The sequence below is a fragment of the Panthera leo genome, chromosome B1 (assembly GCF_018350215.1).
Source record: "Panthera leo isolate Ple1 chromosome B1, P.leo_Ple1_pat1.1, whole genome shotgun sequence".
Lineage (NCBI taxonomy): Eukaryota > Metazoa > Chordata > Mammalia > Carnivora > Felidae > Panthera > Panthera leo.
In genome coordinates this window covers 116,127,906-116,144,663 of record NC_056682.1, presented here as the reverse complement: position 1 = coordinate 116,144,663, position 16,758 = coordinate 116,127,906, and the positions used below count along the sequence as shown (strand labels likewise).

Sequence of the window (16,758 nt, the reverse complement as noted above, 5' to 3'; positions counted from 1 at the left end):
CTCAATACAGTTCATCTAATATACCACAAAAACTTTCAACTGAGGATGCAAAAAAGTGTCTCTAATGGAAAATAACAGTTCAGCATTCAGTATCAACATATTTACACGTTCTCTGATCATTCTTTTTATATATGGACACACCCAATAGGAATTTTTTTTTAAAAATAAATACAGGGTTCATTTTACTCTTGACTATTAGGCTAGAAAATAGCATAAAGTTTGAATTTAAACTTTATTAAATTTTGACTATTTTTTCTGAATATAACTGGCAACTTGAGTGACTCAGAAATATTTCTTTCATCAGAAAACAGGTTAAACATGTTTGTAATTGTTGAGAGGATTAACATTGCTTAATTACTTCTTTCTTTAGAAATTGAGGTATAATCAATAAAATAAAATTAAGATTTAAGTGAGGAGGAATAAACTTCAATATTTACCTGTGTAAAGAATATAGTAGGCAGGATCCTCCCAAGATTCTTGTCACTAGTATGGGTAGTACTGTGAAGGGGCTTGGCAGATGGAATTAGACCGCTAATTAGTTAACCCTAAAATAAAGACAGTACCTTGAATTATCTAGGTGGATCTAATGCAATCATAGAAGCCCTTAAAAGCAGAAGAGTCTATCAAAGAGAATGGCAGAAGACAAGACAGGAGAGGTCAGAGATTCAAAGCATCAGGATTAGACCTGTTGTAACAAACTTTGAAGATGGAAGAAATGGGGCCACGAGCCAGGGAATGTTGTTGGTTGCCTCTAAAAGCTAAGAACAATTCCTGGCCAACAGTCAGTATGGAAATGGGTATCTCAGTACAACAACTTTTTAGAACTAAATTCTACCAACAAATGGAGTAAGCGTGGAAATGAATTCTCCCCTAGTGCCTCCGAAGGAAATATAGCCCTGCTGACACCTTGGTTTTGGCTTTATTAGACCTGAAACAGGGGGCTCTTGGGTAGCTCAGTCAGTTAAGCATCTGACTCTTGATTACAGTGCAGGACATGGGTTCATGGGATCAAGCCCCATGTGGGCCTCTGCACTGACAGCACGGAGTCTGCTTGTGATTCTCTCCCACTCCCTGCCCCTCTCCTGTTTGTGCACTTACTCATGTGCTCTCTCTCTCACTCTCTCAAAATAATGTTTACTTATTACAAAATAAGTAAACATTAAGGAAAAAATTTAAAGGGGAGCCTGGGTGGCTCAGTCGGTTAAGCATCTGATTTCGGCTCAGGTCATGATCTCACAGTTTGTGAGTTCAGGCCCTGCGTCGGGCTCTGTGCTGACAGCTCAGAGCCTGGAGACTGCTTCGGATTCTGTGTGTGTGTCTCTCTCTGCCCCTCCCCAACTCATGCTCTGTCTCCCTCTCTCTCAAAAATAAATAAATGTTAAAAAAAAATTAAAAGAAAAAGACCTGAAGCAGAAAAACCAGCCAAGTCCAATAGACTCCTTACCTACAGAACTGTAAGAAAATAAACTTGTGTGTGTTTAAGCTGCTATATTTGTGTCAATATGTTACAACAGCAATAGAAAGCTAGTACATCACTGATGGATGAAAAAAAAAAGGCTTTTTCCACAAACCAGACTGAAAAAGATCAGCAACTATTAGTTTACAAAGTCATAACATAACATACGTCATGAATTGCTGCAAGTGGCTATAAAATCTGCTTTAATACCTCTTCAAAAAAGAATCTCATCAGTCTCTTTGTGCATTCCCCCCAAAGTGCCTGTTTTCCTGACTGGCCTATTGTGGGCTTCTGGGAATTGTGCTTTTGGAAATGTTCTAACTGATAAGAGTGTTTTGACCATTTGAGGCCCTGAACCACTCAAGTTTGTCTAGATAGTTTATACAAACAATATGATTTATATGGAACACCTGCTTTCCTTCTGGAGGTCGAGAGCATCAGTAACTGCAGTCAATCACACAGGTACTATGTGCCTTTGTGACCAAACCCTAATTATCCTCCACTTCTAGACTCAGACAAGCTTCTCTAATGGGCAACACGTGGCACATGTCACAATTTTTGGCTAGAAGAATTAAGTACATGCTCTACAACTCTTCCAGGAGAGGACTCTGGAAAGCTTGTGGCTGCTTTCCTCCATTCTTTGCCCCTTTATTTTTCCTTTATTGACATTGTTTTGCCTCCTTTTGCTGTAATGAAGTGAGTATAATGTAACCACTGAGTATATGACTTCTGAGTCCTGTGAGTGCTTCCAGTGAGTCACTGAAGCTGGGGGTGGTCTTGGTGACCCTGACACACCACAGTTCCCACCATCTCAGCCGCAATGACTAATATAAAAAAGAACACCATATAACACTTCCTAGAAGACTAAAAAATTTTCTCCAATATTTTCCCAATAACCAAACTGAAGTAGGTAGAATTTTAATATGGTTGCCAAGATCCCTGCTCCTTGACTTATACCCTGCATGATCCCCAGGGCTATGAATATGATGGATTTTACGCCCATGATCAAGCTGTGATATGGCACAATTGACTTTAAGAAAGGGAGAAAGGGAGATTGTCTGGTTGAGCCTCACCTTATCACATGAGTCCTTGAAATCTGGATGTAGAGGTTAGAGGCAGAGGAACTAAGAAAGATTCCAGGCATGAGTGGGATATGATTAGGGAGATTCTCCATTTTTGGCTTCAGAGATGGAGAGGGCCATATGACCAGGAGTGCAAATGCCTTCCAGAGGCTGAGAGCAGCCCTTGGTTGATAGTAATCAAGAAAATAGAAACATCAGTCCTACCATGGGAAGGAACTGGATTCTGCCAACACCCTAAAATGAGTTTAGAAGTAGATTCTTCCCCAGAGCTGCGAGGAAGGAAATGAACAATTTGTGTACTCATTCTATTTTAAAAATAAAAATATTTCCAAGAAAATAATTTTAAAAATCACCAAGATAACGTTTGAATCAGACTCACCAAAACTCATTTGTGTGGGAAAGAAAATTATGGCACATGATTAAAAGATAATAGGAAAATATAATTCAAACTGCATGACTAAACAAAAACATAGTTCATTAAATTGTTCATTTACAACAATTTAACTATATGGAAACTCTTATGCTAACAATTTTAGAGGCAGAAAAATAAAAAAAAATACAGTATAGATGTCAAAAAATATATGGTTAGGGAAGGCAAATCATAGCTTGCTTAATTCTATAATTGTAGGCAAACAACTATAAGCTAAAAGGGAAAAGGCACCTTACAACTGGAGAGATACAATGTGATAAAGAAATTTGGAGTAGGGAAATAAAATATTTGCTTTGGTTCAGTGGTATGGCATATAGAGAGAAGCAAGTAACTTAAAGAAGTGCTATACATTGTGCCAAAGATTGGAGATACAGTTTTGGACAAAAAGATACCTCAGTCTTCATGTTGTATTTCATTTCTCTGGCACTCCATCTCCTCAACTATATATCAGTAACAATAAAAACTACTTGCATAATTTAGACACTATTTGGAAATAATATAGAGAGTTTGATTGAAGTCAGATCCTATGCCTACAAAACACTCCCCCCGCCACACACAAAAATGGAGAGCCACCAAATGTCTCTAAGCAGGGAATTAATATTAAAAATATTAATATGGCAGCAGACAATACTAATGGAGTATATTAAAGACTAATGCAGGAAGACCAGTTAGGAGAATGTTGTAATGCAATAATCAAGCAGTTAGTTAATGAGGCCTGAACTAAAGAATGTAAAAAACAGTAGAGATGTGAGAAACACCACCAAGGTTATATTAATGATACTTGACGGCTAACAGGATATAGGGTACCAGAGAGGGAGAAGCACAGGATAACTGCAAGATTCCCAGCGTGAGTGAAGAGCATCTTTTGGTATTATTTCCCATCCTTACGCAAAACAAGTACAATAGAAAGAAAAATATATATCAGTTATATAAATCCCTAAGTTATTTGACTACATGGTAATAATTTCAAATGCATTTTGAAACTAGGGACCTTGAAGGGAAGGAAAAAAAAAAGTATGAGAGCCTTAACTTCCACTATCAGGTTATTTTTTTCTAAAATAAGACAATATACTATCCATTTCTGAAGACTATGACCTGTGCTCATTATCCATCGTGGACTGCACTCTAGAACGTGTCCAAAATTCTTTGGGGTATCTAATTCAGTGAGTAGGCAACCTTTTAATAGGGGCAAATAAAACTTACTCATCCGAGTAAGTCAGATCATGTTTTCCATCAAGCTAGTGAACAGCTGCAGACATTGCCTGCTTCCCATCAAAGTCTCCATGTATAACCATGTATAACCTCTGCTATGCTGATGGTTCTCTGGTAAATTTTCAAAACCATAACCCTAAAAACATATGACAAACATTTTATTAAAGAAACATGCTTGCACTACTCACCCCGCCTTCACTTGCAAATTTAAGGACAATGCAGAAACTTTGCTCCAAGTGCCAAAACTCTGCTGAATATCTCTGAACTATACTCGCTGACACTGTTACAGATGAAGCAAAAGTACATGCCCTGAAGAACATGAACACAAAAGGGAAATACTTTCCAAATAGCAGCTAGACTTAAAAGGCAAACCATTTCCTCATGCTTGCTTTAATAGGAATGATGAAGGTATGTCTCTCTTTTTAACATTCTTGGAAAATATTTCAGAAAGGAGTTGAGATTTAAATTTCCCCACTTTTCAGTATCTTGAATCTGGCTTCAGGGTAGCAATTAAATAGATTCACAGGCACCAAATATGAGATGACTTCAAACAAACATTCCAAATGCTGTACTTTGTTTCTTGAAACCTACTGGTTATAGGAGTTTAATTGAATTCCATGCCTTTATGTTTCCAACAAATAATTTTTATCATTTAACTGAAACTGGAGAGAAATATTGGCAGATTGAACCCTGGCACAAGTAACATATAAAAGCCACTGAGAAGAGAGCAGCATTCTCCAAAAATTAATTCCTCAAATTCAAGCTCGAATAAACTATACAGAAAATGGTGAGTTTTCTCTTTCAAACCAGATCAGCAAACTATCTGTACAAATAACATTAATTTATAAGAGACTGACTTGACAACACCTCCAGGTCATAGCGCAAAATTATTATTTTCTGTTTGGATAACACAAATTCTCAAAAGAGTTTTAGGGCCATTAAGAATGATAAAAAAAAAAAAAAAAGATGCTTGGTTTTCCAGTGGGATCTGAGGCCTTAAAATAGTCTTAAGTTATAATATACTTATTTTTTTTCTTTTCTTTTCTTCTCTTTTTAAAAAGTATTTTGGTGTTTTGTGTTATTTTATTTTTAAAATTTATTTATTTTGAGAGAGACACAGTGAGTATGAGCAGCGGAGGGGCAAAGAGAGACAAAGAATCCCAAGCAGGCTCCGCACTGTCAGCACAGACCTGATGTGGGGCTTGATCTCATGAACCCTGAGATCATGACCCGAGATGAAATCAAGAATTGGACACTTAAGCAACTAAGCCACCCAGGTGCCACTGTTTTTTTTTATTTTAGAGAGAGAGAGTGAGAGAGTGTGTGTGTGAGCAGGGGAGAGAGGCAGAGAGAGGAGAAGAGAGAGAATCTTAAGGAAGCTCTGCACTGAGCACAGAGCCTGAAGCTGGGCTAGATCCCATGTCCCTGGGATCATGACCTGAGCTGAAACCAAGAATTGGACACTCATCCTAGTGAGCCACCCAGGTGCCCCAAGTTATAATATATTTGTAATATGAATTACTACTATAATGTTTTAGTATAATATCACTTAGTTCAATGATATTAAATGTGTTATGAAAAAAGTGAGTCAACTGACATAAGACATGTCTCTAAGTTCTAGTTTTCACTCCCCTATCCCCCATTGCACCAATTTTACAAAAGAGTTAAATTTTTCTTCAAAATATAAACCCAGTAAGATATATGCCTTGGATGATGTTTAAGTTTAGACAATGACCTACAAATAACTACCAGACAACTGGCAGCTTATAGTTCTGCAACAGTTAGAGACAGATGGACAAGTAAAAATCCTGGGTCTCAAATTGCAAGCCCATCTAAATAGATTTCCTGTTTACTTTGCATCAGCCTTTCTTACAGGTGCAGGGTGCTTACTTTTGGCAGTAGGGGAAATTTATATGATTTATAAGCCATAAGGACATCTTCTCACTTTCCATAAACAGGTTACAGAATTAATTAAAATTGCAGCACAGCAACTCTGCACATGAAATCTGCTGTTATTGGAGACTAATGTAATCCAAATATGTGGAAAGTCAAATAGTTTTCAACAAAGTTAATTTAGATGGATGGATCAGATAACAACTTGGAACTGAACCTGAAAGAATCATGTCTACTCAAAGGCAGTAAGTGCTGAATGTTTTACTCCAAAATGAATGAGGAAAATACTGAATTTTAGTCTGTTACCAGAATGATTAGAACATAGTACTTTAGTTACAAAACTGTTTAAATATATCTTACTTGAAGAAATTGCAAAGATCCATAAAAACTACTATATATTCTACTTTACATAAGTGAAAATGACTATTAGAAATGTAAATGAGGGGCGCCTGGGTGGCTCAGTTGGTTAAGTGTCCAACTTCAGCTCAGGTCATGATCTTGCAGTTGGTGAGCTTGTGAGTTCAAGCCTGGCATCCGGCTCTGTGCTGACAGCTTGGAGCCTGGAGCCTGCTTTGGATTCTGTGTCTCCCTCTCTCTCTCTGCCCCTTTCCTGCTCATGCTCTGTCTCTCTCAAAAATAAAGAAACATTAAAAAAAAAAAAAAGAAATGTAAATGGTATGAAAGACAACATGAAATCTGCATAAATGCTATTCATGTTTATCTACTCAAAGAATATGCCTCTATCTGTAACATTTTATCCTCATGAAGACATACAAAGGCATTGAAGAAAGGTGGCTTCTTTACACCTTTGTACTGTTAAAACTCCTAGTGTTCAGTGCTATCAGATTTGTCTCTAAAACAATGATAAAAGCTGATGAGTATAGAAAAGTAAAACTTTCCACAAGTTAATGGATTTAATCTTATTGGCAAAGCAATATCAATTATATCCTTTTACAGTACAATTGAAAGTAAAAAAAAAAAAGAAAAAAAACAGTGAAAGGACAGAGCAGGAGGTAAAATGAAATTTATCTAAGGCACCAGCTTCTCTTTTCTGTCTTAGACTTTTTAGTAAGTAAAGGAATAACAAGTAGGAACAGAGAAAGAAAATTCAATATCAGAAGGAACAGTCTACAGTTACTACTACCCTGATGACCAGAGAATTAATCTAGTTGTAGCTTACAGGGCCCTCCAGAATGACTGGGAGCATAAGCCCATGGATAACATCAATTTTCAGAATGTAGATCAATTATGATCTTAATAACTTTCTTCATGTCCATGAAGACCTTGGTCCACCTTTAGTACTCTGATTCCCTTAATACTCTACCTTCTCTTCATGGTATAAACTCTTCCTTTTTTCTGTCTCATGTAGCCTAAATGAATACTGAATAATTTTAAGAAATTAATTTTTAAGTTATTTTTCAGTTAATGTTAATGTTGGTTTAGTATTTCCCTCCTGTTTTTTTTTTAATTACATGTATGATCTCTAAGACTTCTATGACAGCCAGCTTCTAAGATGCCCAAGGATCGATCCCTGATGTTTAAGATTCATATTCTTATGTAGTCCCCTCCCATACTGAATAGAATGGCTGACTTCTGTATTCAATTGACTATTTCAGAAATGATGGTGTGTGGTTCCTGAGGCTAGGTCATAAAAGGAATAGAAACTTAGAGAAGTCAACCCCATACTGTAAGGATAGACAAACACCAGTGGCAAGGCCCTCAAAATAAAGAAGAATTAAAATCTACTGTCAACAGCTGGCACCAAATGAGTGAGTTATCTTAGAAACAGATCATCTAGCCTGTCAACCTTTCAGATAATTATAGCTCCAGTTTATATATGGACTGCAACCAACCTCATGAGATCCTGAATTAAAACCATCTAGCTAATTCATTCCTGAATTCTTGACCCTGAGAAATTATATGAAAGGATAAAAGTTTATTGTTTTTAAACCACTAAGTGTTGAGGTACTGGTTAAGCAGCAACAACTAATTCACACTATTTCTTCTTATAAAAACAAAGAAATACAAACAGGTATGCCATTGGATCAAGCACCTTCATTAACAACATAATATTGTTGCTATATAAGGGATTTAGAATTCAAGCCAAGTAAATAATGGAACAAGTTTTTGTTTTTTTTAAAAATGAGGCATAATTTACATAGTTGAGATGCACACATCTGAAGTGTGTATTTCAGTGAACTTTAAGTTTTGCAAGAAAATGCACCACATAAGTAATACCTTGATCAAGATGTAAAAAAATTCCATTACTCCAGATAGTTTCCTTGTCAAGGCTATTTTGAATCAGTTCCTACATTGTCCCTTCTCCCAACCAGAGTTGAGTACTGTTTTTATATCTATCACCATAAGTTCTGATCATTCTAGAACTGGCTTCTTTTGCTCAGCATATTTTTAAGGCTCATCATGTTGTATATAGCAATAGTTCATTCCTTTTTATTTTTGATTAAAATAACATGATTCATTCTTCCATTGATGGACACTTCAGTTCTTCCCAGTCAGGGGCTACTATGAATAATGTTTCTGGGAACATTGTTGTGCAGATATTTTAGTGAATATGTATTTCTCCTTTCTCTTGGTTAAATACCAAAGCAGGGCTAGGATTAGAGTGAGGTAAATGAGGTACCTTGGAGACAAAAGTTAAGAAGGTCCTCTACCAAGGAGTGGAATTGCTGAATCATAAAACTTTTGTTTCTATAACAATTTGCCTTTTAAAATATAGCACTGAAATTTTACACTTAGATTTGTCATGAAATCTACCATTTAAATAAAGGGCATTGGTAGGTTATTATATTAGCATAAGAAAAAATAAATATACTTCCAAAGGCAGTAGATCAATATATTACCATCAAACTTAATACATATTAAATAAAATATAAAGTTAAGAATAATTTCCCCTAGAATGATCCCTAGATCAACTAAAACTCCTTGTTTTATTGATAAGAAATATGATTAAAAGAATCGTCCAAGGCTGCCCAGCTAGTTAGTGGCTTTTTTATCATACATAATGCATTGTGCATCATTATACAAAGTTAACCCAGGCTCAGTTATATATTTCCGAGGTAAAGACATGGCTACAATTAGTTTTAATCTTTATACAAATTTAATCCAAGCGGATTTAAAATAAAGTGTTGTTTTGGTTTTTTTTTTCATAAAGATGTGACTACAATTTGTTTTCAATTTTGATGTCAACTAGTTTTCACAGAGAATACTTTTTAACATCAGTGGCTATAAATTAAAGGATAAGTTTAAACTGGCAAACAGAATAAGATGTTCTTAAAAACACAAAATCAAAGACTATGACATGTAAAAATCATAATTATAAAAACATATTCATTAAATAAGGCTAAGCTACTTCTAAATATATACAAAAGTCACTTTTAGTACCTATGGTCAGATTAGACTCTTCCAAAGAAGTAAGGCAATGGTATACTTGGTATGTGCATTCTTTCATTCTAGAGAACACTTAAAATCAAATCATTTAAAGGATCAAGGCAAGTATTTTATTCAATTTATTTGTTATACTTTTATTAAATAACTACCATCTAGCAAGATACACATTTTTTTCCTCCCTTGAAAAAAATTTGTTTCATCTAGGATATAGCAGTGATTTAAAAGTATTAATCAAGAATAAGAATATTTCTTCAAAAGAGGATGGATAATTACAATCCTACAAAGACTTACGGCAAACATTTTTCATTGGCTTAGTACAACTTTAAAGTAATATTTCCCATGATTTTAAGATAATTTCAGAAAAATGTGTGAAGAAATTCATTTAGTAGTATATTTGTAATAATATATATACCACATATGCTTCTTCCCAGAAATGTCTGAGACAGAAAGTAACTACTGAACCACTGAATTAATGTAATTTAACCTATATCATTAGATTCCACCCAAGCTATGATTATTCTCTCTCCACTCAACATGGTCTTTCCTTAACACAACTTACTATGTCCCTAGGAATACCAGTTAGAAGTTACCAAGTACTACTCATAGGAAAATACTCTTAATCTCACCTACAGAAATGCTTAGTACTGAAAACATTTCAAATTTTCATATATATCTTTTTTAGGAATTTTTTTGCTAAGTACTCTGGAGAATGCCTAGCTCATAAAAACTGGACACTGGACAATGTCAACATTGAATTTTTGTGAGGCCTGTGAATTAAATTTCCTAAAATAAAATTTGCACCTGGATTTTATCATTAAACAAGTAACAAAAGAAATAAAAACTCTGCAGTTTCAAACGTTAAAATGCCTTTTTTTTTTTTTTTTTTTTTTTGCCAATTTCTGCTGTTCACTTAATTATCCTGATATAACACGGTACCTCATGGGTTTCCTCTCTCGAAGCAAGTCTTCTAGACTCCGTTCACAGTGTTCAGCTACCACCACCAGTCTCTCTGAGTAAAACAAAGTAAATCCACTTTATATTTGATTTAAAAAATGTTTAATAACAAAATAATATAGCCCATTAAAAATATTAACTTACAGTGTTAATAGTATTTCAAGAGTTTTTCAAACTCTGTATTAACCACATAGTTACCAAGTATATAAAAGAGAATAAATATGCAATAAAACATCACATTAAATAACAATTTCATGTCATCTTGTATTTTTGTCTAGAGTTTCTCCCATGCGCATCAGGAAAAACAGATGGAAAGTTTTACTTTTGGAAGAAAGAAGTGACCCTTCTTCTGACACAGACTAGGAAAAGGAAAATCTTGGATGAAGATATAAAGAAATTTTGAAGTGAAAGGGAAATTGGGAGCTAGGGACAAATTGTCTTGGCAGTCTGGTTCAAACACAAGGTTTTGAAACTGAGTTTAGAAACTTGAGAAAAGCAGAAATGTTCTGAATCATGACTATGAAGAAAGAACAGAAAATTGATGTGGGATTATTTGTAACATCATGGGGCCTGCTAATATTAAGTAATAATATAAAATTTTGGTGGGCACAATCAATATTATGATGTAATTTTTATTTTCCAACAGATTAAGAATACGATAGCACAGTTCTGAGGGTCAATCTATATATATTTTTTTTCATCACTTACCCCTAATGACTAACACATTGTCTGACACATTTTTTTTTTTAAATGAATGAATGTAAGAGGAGTGAGAGAAAAGTACAACTGGTTTTACAAGTGGTTGGGAACTTCTAAAGTTATTTCAGGAGAGATCAAGGGCTTAAAAGAAATTGGGGTTCTGTGACTATCTATGCAAAATGGGTTAGATAAGGAAGAAAGTTAACACAAAATATAGATGGCAGACTAGGATGAAACAAAGAAGTAAGAGCACAAACAGATTGAGAATAGTGACCACTGCAAAGAGGTTTGATGAAAATGAAAAGTAGTTAAGGTAGAAAAAATGAAATAGCAGATGGGAAAGGAGAATTTCAGAACAGGAGATCTAGCATGAGGAACAACTCTCAGTAACAACCGGTTCAAAATATGGGCTTGCATGTGGGAGTAGAGATGAAGGACAATGGTACACAGGCAGTCATGCGAGGTATGAGGGCAGTATATCACAGGGGTCAAGTTTCAGAAGCTGAAGCTGTCGGAAGTGGTGGCATTATACAGAATGATCAGAAACAGAAAAACTACAAATGCTCTATATGAAAGCTATCACTGTCAGATGAAAGACTCCAAGTGATCTAAATAGGGACTTACAGAAAATTAAATTGAAAAGAACATTTAATGAGGGGGAGAAAAGGAAAAAGAGAATGAAAAAGAAAAACAGTTCAGTCAAAAAAGTAAGCAAAGTTGAACCTGAAGCAATTTAGTACAACTATGAAATTCTAAGAGGAAAAAACAAATAATACTATCAGAAAAACCAAATGGGAAGCTGCTGCATTCCTTTGCTTTCATCTGACAACATTTTGTCATTTTTCCTAACACCTACCCCGCTGCCTGTCCTCAGTCTCCTCTGTACAATGGCACCTGTTCTACCCTAACTGAAATGCTTCCAGTTCCTCCACCTTTGATTCTGGATCTTCATACTGTGTTTTCTCATTTACTCCCAGGGCTAAAAAATTGGCAAGTTTTATTTCAAGTCCAGAACTCCTTTCTGCATTGCAGGCTTTTATAGATAATTTCTCACTTTAACACAAAAGTCACCTCAAACTTGACAGAACTCAAATTGAGCTTATCCTTTGCTTCCTAAGTCTCTTCCCTTGAGTCCTATCAGAAAACTAGTAACACCATCCTGCCTGCTGCTTCGGCTAGAAACTTAGGAGTAATCTCCCTTTCTCAAATCCAAACAAAAAGCCCTGCTATTTCTATCTCCCAAATATTTCCAGGGTCCATGGTTTGCTCCATCCACCACAATGTGGGTCCAAGCCAGTATCCTCTCATTCGATCATTGCAATAATCTCTTAATTGATCTCATGTTAATTCTTCTTACCCTCCATCACATTTTCATACTAAAGTCTAAGTGATAAAATAATAATAAATCTGAGTATATAACTCCCTCTCTACCTTCATCTTTTGTTACTTTGGCTCATCAACCTCCAGTTGTACTGGCCTTCTTGCCCCCATCTTGAAGTACTAGCCTGAAATGATCTTCCCCATTTCTTCTCCCAGCTAACTCCTATCAAGAAACATAGTGGTTAAGAGCACAAACTCATCTGTTTAAGCTCAAATCCCAGGCTGACTACTCATTGGCTCTGTGACCTTGGAGAAATTTGCTACTCTCTCTCTGTGCCACAGTTACGTCTTCTATAAAATGAGGAAAAAAAAAAAACAGCACCTACCTCATAGAGTTGTTAGGTTGAAATAAGTTAATACATAATAAGGGTCAAGAATAGTGCCTGGCATATAGCAATCACTATCTAAATGCTAGCTATTATTATTATCATTATTATTATTATTATTATTTGTTGCTTAGTTAAATGTGACTTCCTTAAGGAACACTTTTCTGGTGCCCCCAGATCAATTTGCTCCTCCTATAATATAATCAACTCTATACTGTACTTTAGTAGCACTTATTTCAACTCTAAGAATCTGTATACATTTTCATTGATTGTCTTTGTCCTCCACTAGATAATATGCTTCATGATGGCAGGAATGTTGGTCTTGTTCAAAATGTATCATCAGTGTCTAAAACTGGTACCTCAAGGGGTGCCTGGGTGGTTCGGTTGGTTAAGCATCTGACTTCATGATCTCACTGCTCGTGAGTTTGAGCTCCGTGTTGAGCTCTGTGTCGGGCTGTGTGCTGACAGCCTGGAGGATGGAGCCTGTTTCAGATTTGGTGTCTCCCTCTCTCTCTGACCCTCCCCTGCTCACACTCTGTCTCTCTCTCCTTCAAAAATAAATAAACATAAAAAAAATAAATAAAAAACTTGCATGGCACCTCAAACATGCAAGTATCTAATACAAAACTATTTGTTAAATAAATTAACTTCAGCAAAGGCATGATGTAGCCATTAGAAATGAGTAAGAGTCTTATATGATAGTCATTATCTAAATAGAGATCTGTCCTGTGTAGAAAATTATATGCCTTTGTTGTAAACTAGGCATAATAATGTCTCAATAGTGCTGATTTCAAATATAAAACAAAAACAACAGAATTTATTAAATCATGCATGTTCCATTAATTTATAATTTTAAGTTGGCTATCCATAAGTCTCCATATCCATGAGATATTTCCAAAGTGTTGGCACTAGATTAAAATTTGTCTGGCTTAAAATAATTTAGAAAAAAAAAATTGCTGGGCTTCTTCTGGAAACTCCTTCAAAATATCATAAACCAGAGTTTGCCAAAGCTTCAGGATTCTATGGAACTTTAAACCATTACTTTAATACAGCAAAGACATAATCCTTGGCAGAATATCAAAGTTTCTCCCAGAGGTAATGGAATGTACACCAAAACAATGTTTCCAATATGAACCAGTTTTTTCTAGAAATCATTAGAGAGTCTTCATCCTGAAACTCTGGACCACTGTTTGAAAATAACTTCTGTTTGTTATAAAAACAATATAGTTTCACAGAATAAAATAAGACAAAAATATCTGGGAATAGTAATGTGCCAAATATAAGTCAGCAATGTAGTGGCATTATTTATAAAAAACAAATGTGACACTAAGATGAACTTTAAAGAGCAAAACATACAAGAACTGTGAAATAATCTTTCTTCTAACAAATATTTGATGAATGCCAAGTATCACTGCAGTGTAACTACAGCCTGAGCTGTATGTTTCCAGTCAATGCTAAGAAACTGAAAAGAGTACAATATTCAGCAAGAAAGATAATGAAGGAGTTGAATCAGAAGAGACTAAAAGAAATATCTAAATAAATTTTTTTTTTACTTAAGAGGAAAAAAGGTAACTTGTGAGTATGTTAGTATGAAAGGTTATCAGAATATAGTTACTACATCATTCTTTTGTGATTCACAGTAAAAACTGAGACTAGCTCATCACTTTTTAAATATAATATCTAAATAAATATTTATGTGACAAAACTGATGAATAAAATTCTGTGTTTAAAACCCAGTATTGTTACAAGGTCATTGTGATGATCAGTTTTATGAGTCAACATGACTAGGCTATAGTTTTCAGTTATCCAAACATTAATCTAGGTGTTACTGTAAAAGCATATTGTTATAAATGATCAAGATCTATAATCACTTCACTTTAAGTACGGAAGATTATCCCGGATAATCTGGGCGATTCTAATTCAATCAGTTGTAAAGGCCTTAAGAGCAGGATTGAGGCTTCTCTGAAAACAAATTCTGCTCATGGACTGCAGCTTCAGCTCTTGTCCAAGAGCTCAGCTTGTCCTTCTTGATAGCCTGCCCTATGTATGGATTTCAAACTACTCAATCCTCACAGTCACATAAGCCAGTTCCTAGCAATTAATCTCTTAACATGAATATTCTGCGGGTTCTAGTTCTCTCATGGAACTCTGAACGGGTAGAGATACTTAGATTGAAATGTATATTCAGCTAAAAATATGGAACAAATTATCTTAGAGGTCCTTAACAATTCTATTATTCTCTACCTGAATTTCAACTCTATTAGTTAAAATAATTTTGTTTTTTATTTCATTAGCAATCACCAGAAGATTTCTGGGCAAATTAATACCAAATAAAATGATTACCATTACCATTTATAATCCTCACTCTGTTTCTAAACCCTGTTGAAATTTCAAGTTCAAAAGAAAAAGATTAAATTTGTTAACTTAAATTTTTTCATGGTTTTTGGTTTTTTGTCTTTTAAAGATAGTTTGCTCAACTTTTCTATTAATAAATCAAGTTCTCAAATTCTAATAAAATGTCCACGATTTTTGAGATTCAATACTTCATCCTGAGTTAGCAAGAAACTAACATCATCTCGAATCAGTTTTGAATGATCTATACAAAACAGTGAAAGCCTGACTTCTGAGCTAACCCACCATGTGAAAATGTAATGTTACAAAAACAGACCACATGTCACACGTAACTCCAAGTATGAATGGGAAGGTGGGAGGATTAACCATAAAAAGATGTGAGATAGCTGCAAAGCAAGAACAAAATAAAAGGGGGAAAGAGAACCAAAATCAAAATTGTTTGAGCAGACAGTTAAGTGGAGTCCAAACCAAAATCATGTGGTGTTACATCGAGAAGTATGTGTTGTACACCAAGGAGATTGCTGAATGGAACCTTTTCAAATTTTTCAAACTAAATGTAACTGAAATCATAGGAATGCTTTGGAACAAACAGACCTTTATACAATACTTACTTTAATTTAGTTATTTTCTCTTTATGCATACAATTTTTCAGGACAATGGACATTGCCAATATAAACAAGATAATGAAATTCCCTAACTTTTTGACAATCACTGATATTTTCGTTCCAGGCAGTCAAACTTAAAACATACGACTACTTTACATATCCAAGACCTATGTTACCCTAGAAAAGGCGCTGCTGAGATAGGAGCAGGGCAAGCAGGGTAAGCATAGTAACCAGAAATATGGTGGATGGGCCTAAGGGAACTGCCCAGATTGTTGAGCTAGCTTCAGTAGTGACAAAGTCTAACAGTGCTAAAGAGATCAGTTTCTATTTGCCACTGATAACCAAAAATAAAAGTCTTGTGCAAAGTAAGCAATAGTGTTCCCCAGAGGGGTTATATCATAAGGTTTTCCCAAGTTCAGTGTTTACAGGGGCTCATTTAGGTAAAGGGAAGAAAACAAGGAGTGTAAGAAATAGCTAAGATTATTGAGTCAATTATCCTGAGTAAAGAAAGTCTGGGGAGAACTGGATAGAAGCAAGACTCCAATCGTACGAAGTGATGCTCCAAACAAACTTCCGGACATAGTAGAAAGAAGTAAAAGCCACTTTAGGATACAAGAATGAAGAAGTCCTAAGAACTAGATAGCAAGAGTTTGGGAAGACAAGCATACTTCAAAATTGCAGATGAAAAACAGCAACATTAATTATGGTCACCAGTCATGAATGATAATGAGAATCTACTATATTGCCAAGCTTTGCTTGGAGTAGTTTTGAAACTGGATCAATGTTAACAATTGGAAATTCTTTAGAATTTTTAATTAGATTGGTAGTGGTGGGAAGAAGTGTTTGAGGCACTGAGGGATTGATAATATCTATCAACTCTTTGGTGATATAAAAGGCCCCAAATAATTCCTATAATTTTTAAACATTTGGTTAATGCCATTGAAGCCATTCATCAAATAAA

The 16,758-nt window shown here is 35.1% G+C and overlaps 1 protein-coding gene across 3 annotated transcripts in view; it reads right to left on the bottom strand.

Moving 5' to 3' along the window:
• TBCK (TBC1 domain containing kinase) overlaps nucleotides 1-16,758 on the bottom strand; it is a 225,809-nt gene that overhangs the window by 187,317 nt on the left and 21,734 nt on the right. For 2 of the 3 annotated variants that reach the window (XM_042935749.1, XM_042935748.1), the window contains exon 3: nucleotides 10,418-10,490. In XM_042935749.1, the coding sequence (XP_042791683.1) occupies nucleotides 10,418-10,490 (73 nt within the window). Of the gene's footprint in view, nucleotides 1-437; nucleotides 621-10,417; nucleotides 10,491-16,758 lie in introns of those variants that run through there. The other variant, XM_042935751.1, reaches the window with a different exon arrangement.